A 19,849-nucleotide genomic window follows, 5' to 3' on the forward strand; every position below is an offset into this window, starting at 1 on the left:
AAATGAAGGAAAAAGGACACCTAAGCACATACACACGCACGCAGAAACAAGATGTTATATCTTTCTTCTTAAGTACCTCCTTAACAATGATCCATCATCCGTTTGTCAATACAAGTATTTGACATGAAAATGTCACCAAATTAAGATATTAGAGTTGTAAGTAAAGTTTGTACCATTTTATTACATTACAGGGATAGAGTTTGGTGAGAGTCATACAGAAACAAATTACTTTACTGCTAGCTCCTATGAGCTGATATAATGATGTGTGTCTCAAAACATCTGCCATGTTAATAATATGAAGGTATCTCACTAATATGGTAGGTACTTTTTCCATGTGACCAACAATAAAAATGCCTGCTACCATTGGCCTCCCATCATGGGTCACCTTGAGAAATATTCTACTACCCTGCTTCTACCATATTCATTTTTCTTTCTTTTTTTTTTATTTTTGTAAAAGAAGGCAGTTTATAAATCTAATAAGAAATGTAGGGGGTTCATGTCTGACCTTCCTTTCCTCAATATGACAAATGGGAAACAATGCTTGCGGTCACCCAACAATGTTAGAACAATCAGAAAATAATAGAACATACGTAACTGATTCTCACACATGAAGTGATAATTGCATTGATTGGTTTTTTAAGCATTAAACAATTAGATCAACATAATAAATAGTGGATAACTACGTATAATTTATTCAAAACCAAGTGCATCAATCTCAAATCAAAGGATTTTTGAGCAATCCAATCCCTCTAAGAAATGGGAAACAATGCTTTGCCTGGGTGCTGTCAATGGAAAACATATTGACTATTGACAATTTAAAATCTAGGGGCTTCCACATGGCTACTCTGTCTTGTGTACAAAAGATATGAGAATGATGTAAAATACTTGTTTTTCATTATAGTGGCAGATTTCATCCGGTCACATTCCATTGTTTTTTTTAATGATAATTAACAGATTACTTTTATCAAAGAACAGTGTTATGAATCATGTATGAAGGCATTATCCCTGCGATTGGACATATTTCATTGTATACAAGGAGCTGGAAGGAGAATGAAAATGTTTATCATGGAAACAATTGAACATCACATATAAAACATGCCAACAGCTTCATCATATGAAACAAATTCCAAATTCTAACTTTCTGGCCACAAAATAGCAGGATCTCTCCTGGAAATTCCATATATACCTGCCCAGAATCAATGAGAGCCAACATGGCCCATCCAGTATTTACAATATGTGCCTTGTTGCCCTCTAAATCTGTATAGACCTGTTGAACAGTCATTGAAATTATTTTCAATCAGGAACTGCAAGAACCATCAAAATTTGCATAAATTGTTCCATTGTTTCATATATTTTCAAGATTTCCATGATGCACTCCTTCAGATTATAGAAATCTTCGGTTAAAGTTGGTTAAGATGTCAGATGTCATAGGCCAAATACATGAATAAATAAAACAAAGTGATTTGGTTCTTCATCCACTGGTGCAGTCTCACCTCATCTCACTAATTGAGATTCTGTTTTTCTGTGTTATGAAGTATCTAAATGCTCTATTATTGTTGAGTGGGCCGATTTGTGTTTAGTTTATTTCCTTTTAAATTAAGATGTTGTTGGGCCTTGGGCCCATTAGTCTTTATTTTTTAAAGAGTTGTAATTACTTAGGTTGAGTTGCCGCCCTACTTAGGGCATCTTTGTAATATCTCATACTTAAGTTAATTATAAATAGAATGAGGGGCTAGCGGCTAGGGTTAAGTCAATCTATCCTAGTCGACCTTCTCTTTTCTTCCCTTTCCTTTGTCTCTTGCTGAAATCCCCCTTTCTACTCTTCCTTTCACAAGAAGCTTGGCCGAAATCAGCACATAAGGTTTTCTACTTGGTATCAAAGCGGGTTGAAGGTTCTTGAAGAGATTCGTTCCTGTAGCCCTAGATCGGCCGACTGCATGGAAATTTAAGAGGCTGATCGAAGCTTTCAGGTAAGCCCAGTTTTTGGATTTTCTTGGTGGATCTGTATGCCCTATAGCTGGTCTAGGGTTTCTCATCAGAATCAGGAAAAACTGGAGAAAGGGGAAGAGTCCTGATTTTGTTGGACTCTTCAATTTTGACCTAGGTAGTGGCGTCCTATTTTTTTAGGGTTCCTCTGGGTTTTTTGTAAGGGGCGATTCAAGTTCCATGTGGTTTGGAGGCCTCTAGAGAGGGCGGTTGCTTCTTCTCTCTCTTCTCCCCATCCCACCGAAAAGGAATCTTTCGTGGGAAGAAAGTCCAGGACACCAAAGGAGTGTTGTTGGTTCCAGAAGGTATTCTGTTTATTCTTGTTGCATTTTTTAGTTGTTTTCTGTACCTCTTTGAGACACATGGAGGGACACAGAGTTGAATATAAGCCCGGGAATGAAATGGGACCAGTGGGAGGAGGTGCTGGAGACCCCTTCGGAGCCGGAACCATTACTACAATTAGGTTGGATGGTACAAATTACTTGGAATGGTCCCAATCTGCAAAGATGGCCATTGGGGCTCGTGGAAAATTGGGGTATATTACTGGCGAAGAGGTAAAACCCGAAACTGGCAACTCCCGGTGGGTGCAAGAAAATTATATGGTAATGACATGGTTGTGTAATTCTATGTTGCCACATATAAGTAAAAACTTTTTATGGGCAAACACTGCTAAGGAGATATGGGATGGGGTGGCAGAGACCTATTCACAGAAGGAGAATGTTGCTAGGGCTTATCAACTAAGAAATCAGATTATTGCTACTAGGCAGGGAGATAGATCTGTTGCAGCTTATTTTTCAGTCCTTAAGACCCTGTGGCAGGAGATTGATCATCTAGAGACCTTTGCTTGCGAAACCACCAAGGATGCAGTTACCTATCAAAGACACTTAGAGAAGTATAGGGTGTTCGAATTCCTTGCTGGCCTTAACCCTGAGTATGACATTGCACGACATCATCTTCTTTCCAGGGACAGTGTCACTCTCTCCCAAGCATATGCATTCGTGTCAGGGGAGGAGTGCAGGAGGGATGTAAAAATGAAGAATCTCATGACCGATCAGTCTGCTATGGTAAGTGCTGTGAAACCTAAACAGAATGGCAACGGGAACAAGAAGGAAGACAAAAGGGACTTAGTCTGTGACTACTGTAAGAAACCGAAGCATACAAGAGATACTTGCTGGAAGCTTCACCCACATCTTGTGCCAACCAGATTGAAGAATAAGAAAGGAAATGCACATATGGCAGTTACTGGTGACACTCCGGCCCCTCCTACTACAGCTGCCTTGGAGTCTATTGCAGCTGCTGCAGTAAGGGCCGAGCTTGAGAGGTTTGGGTTACTTCTGAATCAAAGGGATACAGCTAGTTCCAATTCAGCCGCAACCGGACAACAAGGTACAAGTAGCACAGGTGGAACTCACTCTACCTCCCTTGCCCACACAGGTAGTCCACATGTCACTGCAAAATATGTTTCTGCTTCAGGTAAGGAGAGATCTCCTTGGATTATAGACTCTGGAGCCTCAGAGTATATGATCCATTGCTCCACCATTTTCTCCTCTTACCAGCTCAGTTCTGGCAGAGATAGGGTCTCTACAGCTGATGGATCCCATGTTCCTATTGCTGGGAAGGGATCTGTCAAGATTAATGATTCCATTTGTTTACCCTCTGTCCTCCATGTTCCTAGATTGAGCACCAACTTGTTATCTGTTAGTAGTTTGACTAAGAATCTGAACTGCCCAGTATTTTTTTCTCCTGGACATTGTATTTTGCAGGATCTGGATTCAAAGAGGACGATTGGGAGTGGTCGTGAAGTGAATGGAATCTACCTCCTGGATACTCTTCCAATTCACCAAAGTCATCATGTTTGCAAGGGCAGTGAGTCAAAACTTGTGAATCAGATTATACTTTGGCACAATCGTCTGGGCCATTTGTCTTTTTCTTCTTTAAGTTCTTTGTTTCCAAAACTGTTTGAGTCTGTGAGTCTGTCAAGGTTGAAGTGTGAAGGTTGTGAACTTGGAAAGCATTGTAGACACTCTTTTAAACCGAGTAATAAAAGATGTTCTTCTCTTTTTGATGTTATTCATTCGGATGTGTGGGGCCCTTATCATGTTCCCTCTATGGGTGGCTATCGCTATTTTCTCCTGTTTGTGGATGATTTCTCTCGATATTCCTGGATTTACTTGATGAAATCACGTGATGAGGTACCATCCTTGGTGAGACAATTCCATCAGATGGTATTAACACAGTTTGGAACTAGAATCAAGATGTTCAGATCTGACAATGCTAGGGAATATTTTGAGAGACATCTTGCCTCATATCTGTTGGAGTATGGTGTTGTCCATCAGAGTAGTTGTTCCTACAATCCACAACAGAATGGTGTTGCAGAGAGAAAGAACAGACACATTGTTGAGACGGCAAGAAGCATGATGATCACAACGATAGTTCCGGTTCGTTTTTGGGGTGATGTTGTTCTCACGGCAGTATATCTGATTAACAGGATGCCTTCTCGTATACTTGAATTCAGCACTCCATTCAGCCTTCTTTTTCCTCAGGGGGAGATGTTTCAATATTCCTCTAAGGGTGTTTGGGTGTGTTTGCTTTGCGCATATTCTTGGTCCTTACTGTTCGAAGCTTGATCCCAAGGCAAAGAAATGTGTCTTTCTTGGATATGCAGAGAATCAGAAAGGGTACTGCTGCTATGATCCAGTCTCTGGGAACCGGTTTGTTACTATGGACATCACTTTTTTCGAATCTACATACTTCTTCTCAAGGAATCCTTCTCAGGGGGAGTGTTTTGGGGAAGTAAGTCAGCAGTCTATCCCTCTCCCAATTCCAGTTCCTGTGCCTACTACTGTGCTTGACAACCATTCGATGTCACCTACCTTGCCCCCCCCCTTTGCGTTCTGTCTCACAGTATTACTCACGGCAGAGACTTCACAAGGAGATTGATTCCACTACAGCAGAACTCACACCACTTCCTGTCGATCCCTTGGAGACTCCAGATTCGGCTGATACAGATCCAGGTATTCCTCTTGATTCCTCTACTATTTCAGTTCCCATTAGTCCCACTAACACTGTTACGGATAACCTTGATCTCCCTATTGCTCTTAGAAAAGGGAAGAGGAAGTGCACTGCTCATTGCATATCACAATACTTATCCTACAGTGGACTTTCTCCTTCCTACCGTGCTTTTCTCTCTTCTCTTGATTCCGTGTCTATACCCAAGGGTGTTAGTGAGGCTCTCTCCAAACCTGAGTGGAAGGCAGCTATGCAAGAAGAGATGGAGGCTTTGATTAAGAATCAGACATGGGAGATTGTGGACCTACCAGAAGGCAAGGAGACAGTTGGATGCAGATGGGTTTACACAGTAAAGTATAAGGCAGATGGAAGCATAGAGAGGTACAAGGCAAGACTTGTTGCAAAAGGATACACACAGACCTATGGCATTGATTATCTAGAGACTTTTGCACCAGTTGCAAAGATGACCTCTGTTCGGATACTCCTTTCTCTTGCTGCCTCATACTCTTGGCCCTTGTTTCAACTGGATGTGAAGAATGCTTTCCTAAATGGGGATCTGCAAGAAGAGGTGTATATGGATCTTCCAGCTGGTTTTTATGATAATGCTAAAGAGGGAAAGGTATGCAAGCTGAAGAAGTCACTATATGGCTTGAAACAATCCCCTAGAGCATGGTTCGACAGATTCAGAAAGGCCCTGATTGTTTTTGGCTACACTCAAACTCAATCTGATCACACCTTGTTTGTGAAGCGCAGGGGATCCTTGGTGTCAATCCTAATTGTTTAAGTGGATGATATTGTTGTCACTGGGAATGATCTGAGTGAGATTGATAGTCTGAAGAGGACCCTGCATAAGGAATTTGAGATTAAGGACCTTGGAGAACTGAGATACTTCTTAGGCATTGAAGTTGCAAGATCGAAACATGGATTTTTTATCTCTCAAAGGAAGTATGTCTTGGACCTTCTCCAAGAAACAGGGAAACTTGGAACAAAGGCAGCTAGCACCCCCATTGATCAGAACCACAGAATCAGTGCATCAGAAGGTGAACTAGTAAAGGACCTTGGGAGGTACCAAAGACTTGTGGGTCGGCTACTATACTTATGCATGACAAGACCGGACATCTCCTATGCAGTAAGTGTAGTGAGCCAATACATGCATGCTCCACGAGACCAGCACTGGAAGGCAGTTGATAAGATCCTTGCTTATCTGAAGGGACATCCAGGCAGAGGCATATTGTTTACTGATCATGGATAGCTCAAGCTAGAGACCTATACAGATGCGGACTGGGCAGGATGCCTCGATGACAGAAGATTAACTTCAGGAGTGTGCACCCTAGTTGGGGGCAACCTAGTCTCATGGAAGAGTAAAAAACAAACAGTTGTGGCAAGATCAAGTGCAGAAGCCGAATATAGGGCCATGGCACATGGAGTTTCAGAACTTCTCTGGATCCGTTCTCTATTGGAAGAAATCGGTGTTCAGGCAGAAGAACCTATGATGCTATACTGCGATAACTAGGCAGCAATTAATATTGCTCATAATCCAGTCCAGCATGACTGAACTAAGCACATTGAAGTAGATAGACATTTTATCAGAGAAAGGGTAACTTCTGGAGAAGTTTGTCTTCCATACATTTCTTCTAATCTGCAGCTTGCTGATGTCCTCACAAAAGGCGTTGCAAAGAATAAGCTGGAGCATGATCTACGCAAGTTGGGGATGTATGACATCTACTCCCAACTTGAGGGGGAGTGTTGAGTGGGCCGATTTGTGTTTAGTTTATTTCCTTTTAAATTAAGATGTTGTTGGGCCTTGGGCCCATTAGTCTTTATTTTTTAAAGAGTTGTAATTACTTAGGTTGAGTTGCCGCCCTACTTAGGGCATCTTTGTAATATCTCATACTTAAGTTAATTATAAATAGAATGAGGGGCTGGCGGCTAGGGTTAAGTCAATCTATCCTAGTCGACCTTCTTCTCTTTTCTTCCCTTTCCTTTGTCTCTTGCTGAAATCCCCCTTTCTACTCTTCCTTTCACAAGAAGCTTGGCCGAAATCAGCACATAAGGTTTTCTACTATTATGATTTGTGTTATTCAAAAGTACAAGCAGGGAACAGAAGTACAGGTAGTTGAGAAAAGATTAAGGTATAGAACTCCAGTTCAACAATGAGTTGGTTTATTCATTTCTTTAGGTTGATAATAAAAGCATGTCCATGTTTTTGAGAAGAATGTACTTAGTTCTGTGTTTATGAAAATCAATTTTGAAAAACTAATAATGCCAAAAAGTCCAAGTTTTTCAATATATTCCAAATGGTCCAAGGTTAGCTCATTATTTCATGTATGTCTTGACGACAAAGGATTATCGAATGAAGAAATGAATCAACCTTGTTCTGACATGAAAGGTAGCTCTCTCCCCAGCCACCTGAATCCAGCTGTTTGGACAACAGAAAATCACAAGCTTTCCGAATGCTAGAGCTGTCCTTGAAGGTTTTCCCAGCAGTTATCAAACCCTTTATTCCAAACCATGTAGCATAGGTGAAACAGATGCCCCAAGAGCCATACCTAATAAAAGATTTTCCATAGAACTCTTTACTCCAATTATGAAAGATTAATTTCTTAAAAACTAAAAGAAAAGTACAAGCTTTGGTCTCCTTGAAGATATTAAAATATTAATTACCATAAGCATAAAAATGGGTACAAAACTAGGAGAACATCCAATTATATAATAGAAACATATAGTTGGAGGAAAAAAAGAAATACAGACCATGAACCATCTGCTGCTTGTATCTTTTCAATGAACTTGGCAGCTTTTCTAATACAATTTTCTATCTCTTCTCTCCGATGCCCTGGATACAATTTCTTAAATGATGCCAATGCTTGAATTGCTGCAGAGGTACACTCGACATAACTGTAATACCATTCAAGATAGCATACCATTTAGAAATTTTGATCAATAAGTTAATAGTCACAAAAATAAAATTTTAAATGTAAGTAGTGATCTCTTACGGATAATCAATAACAATGTCGCCAAAAGTTTCAGCAGGGTTGACTAACTGAAAATATAAAGGAAACAAAAAACAAAAATAGTATTACATTTTGAATAACCTAAATAAGATATGCTGCAGAAACTAACAACAAGAAATATCACAACTAGAGATGTACCGGAAAAATATTCTTAAGGAATACGTAGGGTAAAGGATAATTATTAATGACTAAGAAGTGCGACATCCTTAAACAAAATTAAAGAAAGGAAAAATAAGAATCTGCACAGCAATTATTTTTTTTATTGGCTATTTATATATGTATGTATGTAATGTACATATGCATATATATATATATATATATATATGGCAGCCCAGTGCATGAGGCTCCTGCCATGCGGGGTGTGGGGAGGGACAGATGTACGCAGCCTTACCCCTTGCATATACAGAGGCTGTTTCCAAGATTTGAACCCTGGTCATCCAGGTTACAATGGAGCAACCCAACCATTGCATCAAGGCCCATCCTCATATAACCATAAAAACAGAAAGCATAAGACAATAAGGTATTGAGCATTAAGACGGCTACCTCCAACCATGAGTAGGATCTAGTAAGTTCATAAGTTGCAAATCCACCATCTTTGTTCTGCACAAGTACAAAGAAAAGAAGAAAAAAGAAGTAAAGCAAAAGGATACTTTGTTGTAAACAAAGAACTGGGAGATCAATGGAGCAGAATGAGCAAGTGGATGAAGAATTGCAACTACAAAATGAGACATGAATGATAAAGTAACAAATTGCTTCTAGACTAAGCATAAGACTACTATTTGATGATTTTTCTTTTTTTTTTTTGTTTTGTTTAGATTAAAGGTTACAACCATAGTTGTCAAGGCGATGCCTAGGCAACAAGGCGCCCTTGGAGGCTCGCCTCGCCCAGTCGCCTAGCAGTTCTGTATACTGTCTTATAAAATATTTTTATATTGTCACTTTTTTGAGATTATAACTATAAAATAGACATTATTAAACAAAAATATTCATTTTTTGTGTTTATAAACTCATTTCTTTTTATTATTTTCTTATTTGTTAGGGTTTAATCAACACAAACATTGCTAACTGCTGTATTGAACCCTCAAAGACTTCAAAATTTGAACCAATACGTAAGGGAAAAACTTAAAGTTTTGTCTAATCAACACATTTCTTCCTCCACATCTTCTTCTTCTTCCACCTTTTCTTTTCTTCTTTTCCAATAACAAAAATAGGGGTTTAGTCTCCATATTTTTTGAAATTTCTTTTCTTTCTTCTTTTCGTCTCATAAATATGTTGATTTTCTAGACATAAACATGAAGTTTATAATTTTCTTATGAAAATTATGGATAGTTATTAAGGAAAGATGGTTATGGAACCTAGGGAACTACCTAGGATTTGTATTTTTCATTTAAAAAAATCCATCACCTAGGCACCCGCCTAGGCAACTAGGTGCCCCCCTGTCGCCTAGCCTCGCCTTGGCGCCTTGAAAACTATGGTTACAACTGATACTGGTTTACATGTTAGAATTTGACATTAGAACCCTTTTTGGTAATGAGATCTGTTAGAATGCTCGAGTCAGGGGTATTTTGGTCATTCTGGTTTATCTTCTTGAAAGTGAAAGGTCTATTGTATCTGAGTTTAAGTTATGTGTCCCATCTTCTATGAGGGACATAATTGTCTTTCTTGTAACTTTAACCTTTATGAATAAAATTCAAGTGGGTCGGCTAGGAGAGTGATTTTTCACATTCTCTCTTCTAGTCTGGCCGAAAACTCTTCTTCTCTCCTTCTTTCTCTTTTCTTTCTTCTTTCTTCTTTTCTACTTTAACCTAGAATCAACTAGGGTTTATTCACATGGTATCAGAGCATTAAGGTCTCGTGTTTTTCTTGCTGCTGTCTTCTTCCTGGGTTCGCTGCCAGCTTCACAGTAGGTTTCATCATCCTACAACTGACCTGATTGGAGACTTGAAAAAAGGCTGAAAAGGAGTTGCTGTTTTGAGGGCCTGGAGGTGAGAATGCCTCTGGCCGGTGCTGTGGTGGTCGTTGAAGTGGTATTCTAGACCCTCTATTCAGTGTACGAAGAGGGCTGGTCGTATACAGGTATGGACACTGCTGTCGTGTGTTCAGAAATGGACTGTGAATGCTAGTTTTTGTGCTTCAGAAGTTAGTTGTTGTGGTGCTGGGTGAGACTGATATACATATCAGTCATGTTCCTTTGTTTTTCTTGCTCGCATGTGTGCTGAAAGAAGAGTAGTAGACTGCTGATGTCCACGACAGCAGTGGTGTGGTGATGGTTGTGTTGTGGTGGCTGATATATCTATGATTCTAAATGCTTAAAAGTGAACTCCTAGACCTTGTGTGTAATCAGTTTTGTAGTGTGAAGAACAAGTGTTCGATGAAATGACCGAGTAACTTCAGCCATAGTGTGTTGATGGTAAATGGTTCTGCAGTGTGCAGTCCAAGTGTTTGATGTGTTGACTGAATGATTTCAGTTTAAAGTGTAGTGTGTAATGTGCAGTTGAAGAAGGTGGAGTTGGTGGTATCATAAGTGAGATAAGTCTTGTGAAGAGTGAGATTGTGGTGTATATTCAAAGGTGAAATAATTGAGATGGCTTCATTTGCAAATGGGAATGACAACAAAACTGGCATCATGCTATCTTCAGATTATCCAAGTGTTCAAATGACATCCATCAAGTTGAATGGTGAGAACTATGTACCATGGGCAAAATCCGTGGAGGTGTTCTTGAAGGCTAAAAGGAAAGTGAAACATGTGAGAGAGGAGAAACCTCCCTCTGATTCCCCTGGGTTCAGTGATTGGGAACAAGATGATGCACAGATAATGACATGGCTTTGGAACAGCATGGAACCAAAGATTAGTGTGAACTTCATGTTCCTAAATACGGCCAAAGAAATCTGGGATCATGCTAAAAAGTTGTATTCTGGACAAGACAACACAACTAGGGTATATCAGTTATACCAAGAGTACTTCAATTTGAAGCAAGGAAGTCAAAGCTTAGAAGAGTATTATGCAAGTTTGAGGAACATCCGCAATGAGCTGAATGTGTATCACCCTCTAACATCAGATGTCCAGATCCAACAACAGCAACGTGAACAACTTGATGTGACTAGGTTTCTTGTGGGCTTGAAGGTTGAGTATGAGCCTGTCGGAGCACAGATATTGGGGGGATCAGCTCTCCCTTCACTTGAAGAAGTTTTTGCTTGCCTTAAGAGAACATCCAGTGAGCCGGTAGAACATTCTTCCTTCTCTGATAGATCTGGTCTGGTAGTGACTAAAGGGAATGGCCGTGGAAGTAGAAGTGGTGGTGGCAGCAGTGGCCCTCCAAGCAATCGTGGTGGACACATGTTTAACCGGACTAGTGGCCGGACTGGAGGCCGAGAATCAGGGGGAGGCCATGGAAAAGGAAGGAGTAATCCTCAGAGAAAATGTACACATTGTGGCTTAGAGGGGCACACAGTTAATTTCTGCTATGATTTACGTGGTCCACCCAACACTTGGGCTAACCATGCTACATCTAAGGGTAGTAGTACCATTACTGAAAGCCAGCAAACTGACCCAACTCCCTCCACACCCGCTTGTGCCTCTGGACAGGAAATGGTGTGTACCACGGGCAGTATATGAGCAGTTCCTTCAAACATCTCAGCAGAATAAAGCTACGCTTGCCCACTCAGGTATGACTTGTTTAGCTTCCAAAGCCTCACCCCAGCAAACTGACCCAACTCCCTCCACACCCGCTTGTGCCTCTAGACAGGAAATGGTGTGTACCACGGGCAGTATATGAGCAGTTCCTTCAAACATCTCAGCAGAATAAAGCTATGCTTGCTCACTCAGGTATGACTTGTTTAGCTTCCAAAGCCTCACCCTGGATCATTGATTCTGGAGCCTCAGACCATATGTCTGGGAATTCTGATGTTTTTTCTTCCCTTTCTCGCTCCTCCACATCTCAGATAGTTACACTTGCTAATGTTTCTACATCTCCTGTTTGTGGTGTTGGGGATGTTGATCTCTCCTCCTTGTCTTTATCTTCTGTTTTATATGTTCCTAAGTTCCCTTTTAACCTTATGTCTGTTAGCAGATTAACCAAGTCCCTTAATTGTTCTGTAACCTTTTATCCTTCTTCTTGTGTGTTTCAGGATCTCAAGACGGGGAAGAAGATTGGTGGAGGGCATGAAACAGGTGGATTGTATTACCTTGATGGTGGTGGCCCCCCAGTGGCTTTTCAGTCCTCTCTTACTCCTCTCCAATGGCACTGCAGACTTGGTCATCCCTCTCTCAAGGCTTTGAAGCTGCTAGTTCCTTCCTTGAGTCATCTTTCATCATTAGATTGTGAGTCATGTCAGTTGGGAAAACATCATCGAGTCTCATTTAGTCCAAGAATTGATAGTCGCGTCTCAAGTCCTATTGCTTTAGTTCATTCTGATGTATGGGGTCCGGTTAAAGTGGTGTCATACAATGGGTTTAAGTATTTTGTAATCTTTGTTGATGACTTTTCAAGGATGACATGGATCTTTCTTATGAAAGACCGTAGTGAATTGTTCTCTATTTTTCAGAAATTTCATGCTGAAATACGCACTCAAATTGGTGTTCATATGAAAATACTTCGCTCCGATAATGCCAAAGAATACATCTCTTCACCATTTCAGCAATACCTAGAACATCATGGAATAATTCATCAAACTTCTTGTGCCTACACCCCGCAACAAAACGGTGTAGCTGAACGGAAAAATAGACATCTTCTTGAAATTGCTCGGTCCTTGATGATCAATACGCATGTTCCAAAGCATTTTTGGAGTGATGCTATTCTTACATCCTGTTATCTGATAAATAGGATGCCCATGTCAATCCTTGGAAGTCAATCCCCCTTCTCCATGTTGTTTCCCACTTTGTCTCCATTTCCTCTCACCACAAGAGTCTTTGGCTGTGTTTGTTTTGTTCAACACTTGGGGCCTGGAGTAGACAAGCTAGATGCTCGAGCTACGAAGTGTGTTTTTCTTGGCTACTCTAGGACTCAGAAAGGGTATAAGTGTTATAACCCAAAATTTCATAAATCGTTTGTGTGCTCTGATGTCACCTTCTTTGAATCAGTCCCATTTTTCTCAGATGCCGAGGTCTCTTCTTCTCCCTCTGTGGTTCCTCTTCCTGTACCGGTTGTGGACCCGCCTTCCGTAGCTCCCATTCCTACTGCAGATGCACATCATATGCCTGTTACTACAGAGAGGCCGCCAGTTACTCAAGTGTATACCCGCAGAAGTGCTTCAGCCCCTCCTCCACTTCAGCACCTGTCGATGGATCCTACTACTGCTCCTTCTCCCTCAGATCTTGATCTCCCTATTGCTTTGCGGAAAGGTAAACGTACTTGTACTTCTCATCCCATTTCAGACTATGTTTCCACTGCTCACCTTTCTGCTTCTCATTGCACGTTTATATCATTACTCTCATCGGTTCCCATTCCCAAGACTGTACAGGAAGCCCTTACCTCCCCAGTGAGGCAGCAAGCTATGGAAGAAGAACTCTCTGCTCTACAACATAATCACACGTGGGAACTCACCACTCTTCCCCCTAGTAAGCACACTGTTGGGTGTAAATGGGTCTATACAGTGAAGCATCTTCTTGATGGTAGTGTGGAACGATTGAAGGCACGGTTAGTGGCCAAGGGATATTCTCAGTTATATGGTGTGGACTATATGGAGACATTCTCTCCTGTGGCTAAAATTGGTTCAGTTCGGGTGTTGATCTCATTAGCTGCTATGTATGATTGGCCTCTCGTACAACTTGACATAAAAAATGCCTTTCTACATGGTGATCTTGTTGAGGAGGTGTATATGGAGCAACCACCAGGGTTTGTTGCTCAGGGGGAGGCTGGTAAGGTGTGCAGGCTCAAAAAGGAAATCTATGGACTGAAACAATCTCCACGTGCATGGTTTGGCAGGTTCAGGGAAGTGGTGAAGGCCTTTGGGATGAAACAGTGTCAGGTTGATCATTCTGTGTTCAGCTATAACTCAAAGGATGGGAAAATCTTGCTAGTCGTGTATGTGGATGATATTGTCATAACTGGAAGTGATAGCAATGGAATTGACAGACTGAAAAGATTCTTACAGGACCACTTCAATACGAAAGATCTGGGGAAGCTAAAGTATTTCCTAGGAATAGAGGTTGCGAGGTCAATACAGGGAATCAACCTATGTCAGAGAAAATATGTCCTTGATCTACTTGAAGAAACATGGTTGTTAGGTGCTAAACCAACAGAGACTCCTATGGAACTCAATGCCAAGTTAAGTGTGGATGCAGGTGAAGAGTTTGATGATCCTGGAAGATACAGAAGGTTGGTGGGAAAGTTGAACTACCTGACCATTACCCGACCAGATATATCATTTGCTGTGAGTGTGGTGAGTCAGTTTATGCAACATCCCCGGGTTCCTCACTAGGAAGCTGTTCTGAGAATTGTTAGATACCTAAAGGGTGCTCCAGGTCGTGGTTTGTTATACCAAAAGGGAGGAACTCTTGAGATAGTAGGGTACACAGATGCTGACTGGGCTGGCTCTATATCAGACAGGATGTCAACCATAGGGTATTGTACCTTCCTGGGTGGCAATCTTGTAACTTAGAAGAGCAATAAGCAAACAGTTGTGGCAAGAAGTAGTGTAGAAGCAGAGTACAGGGCTATGGCCCATACCACATGTGAACTAGTATGGTTGAAGAACTTACTACAGGAGATGGGATTCTCAATTGACAAACCCATGAAACTACACTGTGATAACCAAGCTACTGTTCACATCTCATCCAATCCCGTCTTCCATGAAAGAACTAAACATACTGAGGTGGATTGTCACTTTGTGAGAGAGAAAGTGATAAGTGGGGTAATAACTACATCTCATGTGAGCTCAGGAAATCAGTGGGCAGATCTCTTCACAAAGGGATTGTCTCGGGGAAGAATAGATTACATTTGTAACAAGCTGGGACTATATGATATATTCTCTCCAGCTTGAGGGGGAGTGTTAGAATGCTCGAGTCAGGGGTATTTTGGTCATTCTGGTTTATCTTCTTGAAAGTGAAAGGTCTATTGTATTTGAGTTTAAGTTATGTGTCCCATCTTCTATGAGGGACAAAATTGTCTTTCTTGTAACTCTAAGTTTTATGAATAAAATTCAAGTGGGTCGGTTAGGAGAGTGATTTTTCACATTCTCTCTTCTAGTCTGGCCGAATACTCTTCTTCTCTCCTTCTTCTTCTTTCTCTTTTCTTTCTTCTTTCTTCTTCTCTATTTTGACCTAGAATCAACTAGGGTTTATTCACAATTGATAAATTGGAAGTTACTTATAAAAAAATGCTGACTGGGCTAAGGGAGAGTAGTTTTCCTTGGGCTAGGATTTGGAGTACAGTTGCTCCTACTAAGCTTGCCATTTTGTTGTGGACTGTCACTCTCAACAAGCGTATGATAACTAATAATTCAATGAAAAGGTATTTTGTTGTATATAATGCTAACTGTATTTTTTGTAATGAGTTGGAAATGGTGAATTGCAGTTTTGTTAGAAGGTTATGGGCGAGGTGGTTTGACATTTTTGGAGTTTCATTGGTGTTTTCTGGAGACTCTGGTGGATGTTTTGAGAAGTTGGCATCTGTCTAAGCTGAGTAGGAAAGAAAAAGGTGATTTGGGGAGTCATGCCTTTGGCCCTAGTGTGGACTGTGTGCAATGAATTATAAAAAGAATTTAGAAGTTGATAAACCATTACAAAGGTGTAAAATACATACAAATAAAAAATAATGGCGATTTTAAAAAGGTGCATGCCCAGGTTAATGTGTGTGCCCAGGCACACCAATTATGTTCGAAAAGTGTGCCCAGAATTAAGTTGAGGCACTTGCCCTGAAATGGACCTTGCCTGCGGACCTAGGACACCTTTTAAAACATTGCTATAATAATCCAAATTCCTTACCTGAACCCAAATTACCGGTAGAAAAAGCCCCTTTTGGTTTGTCAAAGGTGAAGGAACCGGCTCAATCTACATTCTACTCATATCCTCCATTAGTGGAAGGTCCATCATCTTCTTTCATTATTGTAATTTCTTCTCATCCCTCAGACCCTCACCTTCATATATCTGTTTTCACATTCAAATTTTTTTCCATCCTCCTGATTGTTACAGGTTTCCTTCTACTTATGGTTCTTTGTTCACTTCTTTTTGATTGATATTTCTGATTTTCTTCTACTTATCAATAGGTTTCCAATGTTTCAAACTGCTCTTGAGTATGAAACAAAGTTATTTATTTTCCTCTCCCCACTGAATGCCTTTATTACTTGCAGTTAATGGGTCTCTTTACTCTTTAGTAAATCTAAGATCTCATGATAGTACTGATAGCTACAAGACCAGACTGTTATGTTAGCAGTGAATTGTCTTCCAGATGGAAGTTAATAATGAGATCCTCTATTACCACCACCTAGTGGAGATAATCTATATGAAGCTTCCTCCAGGATACTGTAGTGACAAGTCAAAATTTGGTATGAATTGAAGCAAGATACAAGGGTTTGGTTAGAAGTCAAAATTGGTATTCATTGAAGTAAGATACAAGCGATTGGTTAGAGCATTTAGACTCTAATAGAAGATCTATAACTTCCTAAATTCCGTATCTCCTGGAATGCACCAAGTTCTTAGGCACATAAGTAATGCAATTATTGTCACCTTAATTTGTCAAATAGCAGGGAAACAAAGTGTGGCAAAATAAAGAGGAAGAGAAGAAGAAATAAAGAGGGAGAGAAGAAGAAAATCTTCTGTATTGATAATGTGTTGATGAAACTGTGGACTACGAGAAACCAATGATGCTCTATTGTGACAACCAAGCTGCTATCAACATTGCACATAATCCTGTTCAACATGACAGAACTAAGCACATTGAGGTTGATAGGCATTTCATAAGAGAAAGAGTCTCTTCAGGAGAAATTTGTTTACCATTCATCACATCAGAAGAGCAACTAGCTGATATCTTGACCAAGGGAGTTCCAAGGGGGAAATTGATACACTATATAAGCAAGCTGGGCATGATTGACATCTATGCTCAGCTTGAGGGGGAGTGTAAAGAGACTGGGCCGAATGGACCCTAACAGCCTCTCTTGTAATATCTTTTATTTTATGTTGATGGGCCACACTTAATGGGCCTGTTATTTATTCTTGTTTATTTTCTTTATGTAACTGCCAAGCTGGCCGCCCACTTAAGGGCATTCTTGTCATCATTAAATTTTTAGATCTTAATAAAATAGGGTTAGAGGAGAATGGAGAATTATTCGACTCCTTTTCTTACCTCTTCTCTTCGCCATCTTCTTCTCTTATACAGTTATTCAGACCTGTTTTATTCTGCTAATCACTAAGTTTAACCTTGATATTAGAGGACTAATTTACATCTTGGTATCAGAGCAGGTTTAGTTCCTCTTCCTTCTTTTTCTTCGTTCCTGTACACTCTAAAATCAAGAGAGTGTATGGAGAGATAGGTTCTCTATAGTATAGAGAATCACTTGCCTAGTTGGTAGAAGGGTTTGGAGAGTTTAGTTCTGGCTAGATTTTGCCAAGAAGTGATGTTGTTCTGTTGCTGCCCGAAATCCTAGCCGACTAGAGATTTTTGAGGTTACCAAGAAAGGTGAAGCTCGGGTGTGGCGCTCTGTGCTTGGAAGGTGTCTTGTGAGTGCTAAAGGAGTGTCTTTATCAAGTCTTCATTGTGAATCATGTGAGCTGGCAAAGCATTGTAGACATTCCTATTCAATTAGCAATAAAAGATCACTTTCTCCTTTCCATATTGTTCACTTTGATGTGTGGGGGCCATATCACATGCCAACCATGGGGGGTTACAGGTACTTTATCCTTTTTATTGATGATTATTCACGTTACACTTGGATTTATCTCATGAAATCCAGGGATGAAGTACCAGCTATTGTGAAAAATTTTCATGAACTCATCCTCACCCAGTTTAATACTCGTATCAAAATATTCCGCTCTGACAATGCTAAGGAGTATTTTGAGAGAACCGTCTCCACCTATCTTGAAACTTTTGGGGTTACTCATCAAAGTTCTTGTTCCTACACTCCACAACAAAACGGGGTGGCGGAAAGAAAGAACAGGCATGCTGTTGAGGTTGCCAGATCCCTCTTGTTTGCATCCCATGTTCCTGTAAAGTTTTGGGGAGATGTTGTTCTTACTGCTACCTTTCTGATCAACCATATGCCCTCCCGGGTCCTTGGCTTTAAAACTCCTTTTAGTCTTCTCTTCCCGGATGAGGATCTCTTTTCTCTTCCTCTCCGTGTGTTTGGGTGTACTTGCTATGTGCATATTCATAGTCACCAAAGGCACAAGTTTGAACCTAAGGCTCATAAGTGTGTGTTTCTGGGATATGCTTCCACACAGAAGGGTTATTGCTGTTTTGATCCAGTTCGTGGCACCCGCTTTGTATCTCGGGATGTCACCTTTGCCGAGTTGACTCCCTTCTTTAGTATTCCTCCTGAGGGGGAGAAATCTAATGAGCCCTTTGCTAAGTCTCCAGCCGTTCCTCTTCCCATCCCTTGTGAGTCCGATCATGGGATGTCCACCTCTTCCACTGGACCTACCTCTGATATCCCTGCTCCTCCTACTTCTGCTCTTGCTCTCCAAAGGTGGTACCAAAGGCAGAGATTCGGACATGTGCAGGTTGTTTTCACTCCTTCAGAAGAGCATCTTGCCACTCCCATCATTCCTGAGGAAACAGGTCAGCCCTCTACTGACCCATCTCTGACTGTCACAGACCTTGACCTTCCTATTGCTCTTCGCAAGGGCAAGCGGAAGTGTACAGCCCATTGTATCTCCAAACACTTATCTTACAGCCTTCTCTCCCCTTCCTACTACTCCTTTCTTGCCTCTGTTTCTTCCCATGTGATACCCAGGTCTGTACCGGAAGCATTATCTCAAGCTGAATGGAGGGATGCTATGATGACTGAACTTGATGCATTGCATAAGAACCATACCTGGGATATTGTGGACTTGCTGGAAGGGAAGGAACCAGTGGGTTGTAAATGGGTGTTTACCATTAAGTATCACTCTGATGGCTCTGTTGAGAGGTGTAAGGCTCGGTTGGTTGCTAAGGGTTACACCCAAATGTATGGCATTGACTATCTTGAGACATTTGCTCCTGTTGCTAAGATGACTTCAGTCAGGGTTTTACTTTCTCTAGCAGCTACTTTTGACTGGCCCCTACACCAGTTTGATGTTAAAAATGCCTTCCTGAATGAAGACCTGCATGAAGAGGTCTATATGTCTCTACCTCCAGGAGTGTATGGGAAAGAAATGAAAGGCAAAGTGTGTAAACTACACAAATCTATTTATGGTCTCAAACAATCTCCTCGGGCTTGGTTTGAGAGATTTCGGGCTGCTCTTGTCTCCTTTGGCAACATTCAAACACAATCTGATCATACACTGTTCTTGAAGAAAAATGACTCTCTGGTGACCTTCTTGATTGTTTATGTTGATGACATTGTGGTCACGGGTAATGACATTGAAGAAGCCAGTAAACTAAAAGGATTTCTCAACTTTGAATTTGAAATCAAAGACTTGGGAAATCTTTGGTATTTCTTGGGCATTGAAGTTGCTCGATCTAAGGATGGTATCTTCATATCTTAGCGCAAATATGTCCTTGATCTTCTTGCTGAAACTGGTAAACTTGGAGCTAAACCCATCTCCACTCCCATTGATCCTAATCATAAGCTTTTTGCCACAGATGGTGAACCTTTGTCTGATAAGGGAGTGTTTCAGAGACTGCTTGGGAAGCTGTTATACCTTTGCATGACTCGGCCAGATATTTCCTATGCAGTAAGTGTTATTAGTCAGTTTATGCATTCTCCTA

General features: G+C 40.8%; 1 protein-coding gene across 2 annotated transcripts in view; it reads right to left on the bottom strand.

The window, feature by feature from the left end:
* Positions 1–19,849, bottom strand: part of LOC104607389 (cycloartenol Synthase) — an 81,456-nt gene that overhangs the window by 716 nt on the left and 60,891 nt on the right. For both annotated transcript variants that reach the window (XM_010273030.3, XM_010273029.3), the window contains exons 14-18: positions 8,550–8,606; positions 7,989–8,035; positions 7,747–7,890; positions 7,367–7,544; positions 1,187–1,267 (exon numbers count right to left, since the gene is read on the bottom strand). In XM_010273030.3, the coding sequence (XP_010271332.1) occupies positions 1,187–1,267; positions 7,367–7,544; positions 7,747–7,890; positions 7,989–8,035; positions 8,550–8,606 (507 nt within the window). The remainder of the gene's footprint in view (positions 1–1,186; positions 1,268–7,366; positions 7,545–7,746; positions 7,891–7,988; positions 8,036–8,549; positions 8,607–19,849) is intronic.

Source organism: Nelumbo nucifera, chromosome 4, assembly GCF_055504915.1.
Source record: "Nelumbo nucifera cultivar China Antique chromosome 4, China Antique-T2T, whole genome shotgun sequence".
Taxonomy (NCBI): Eukaryota; Viridiplantae; Streptophyta; class Magnoliopsida; order Proteales; family Nelumbonaceae; genus Nelumbo; species Nelumbo nucifera.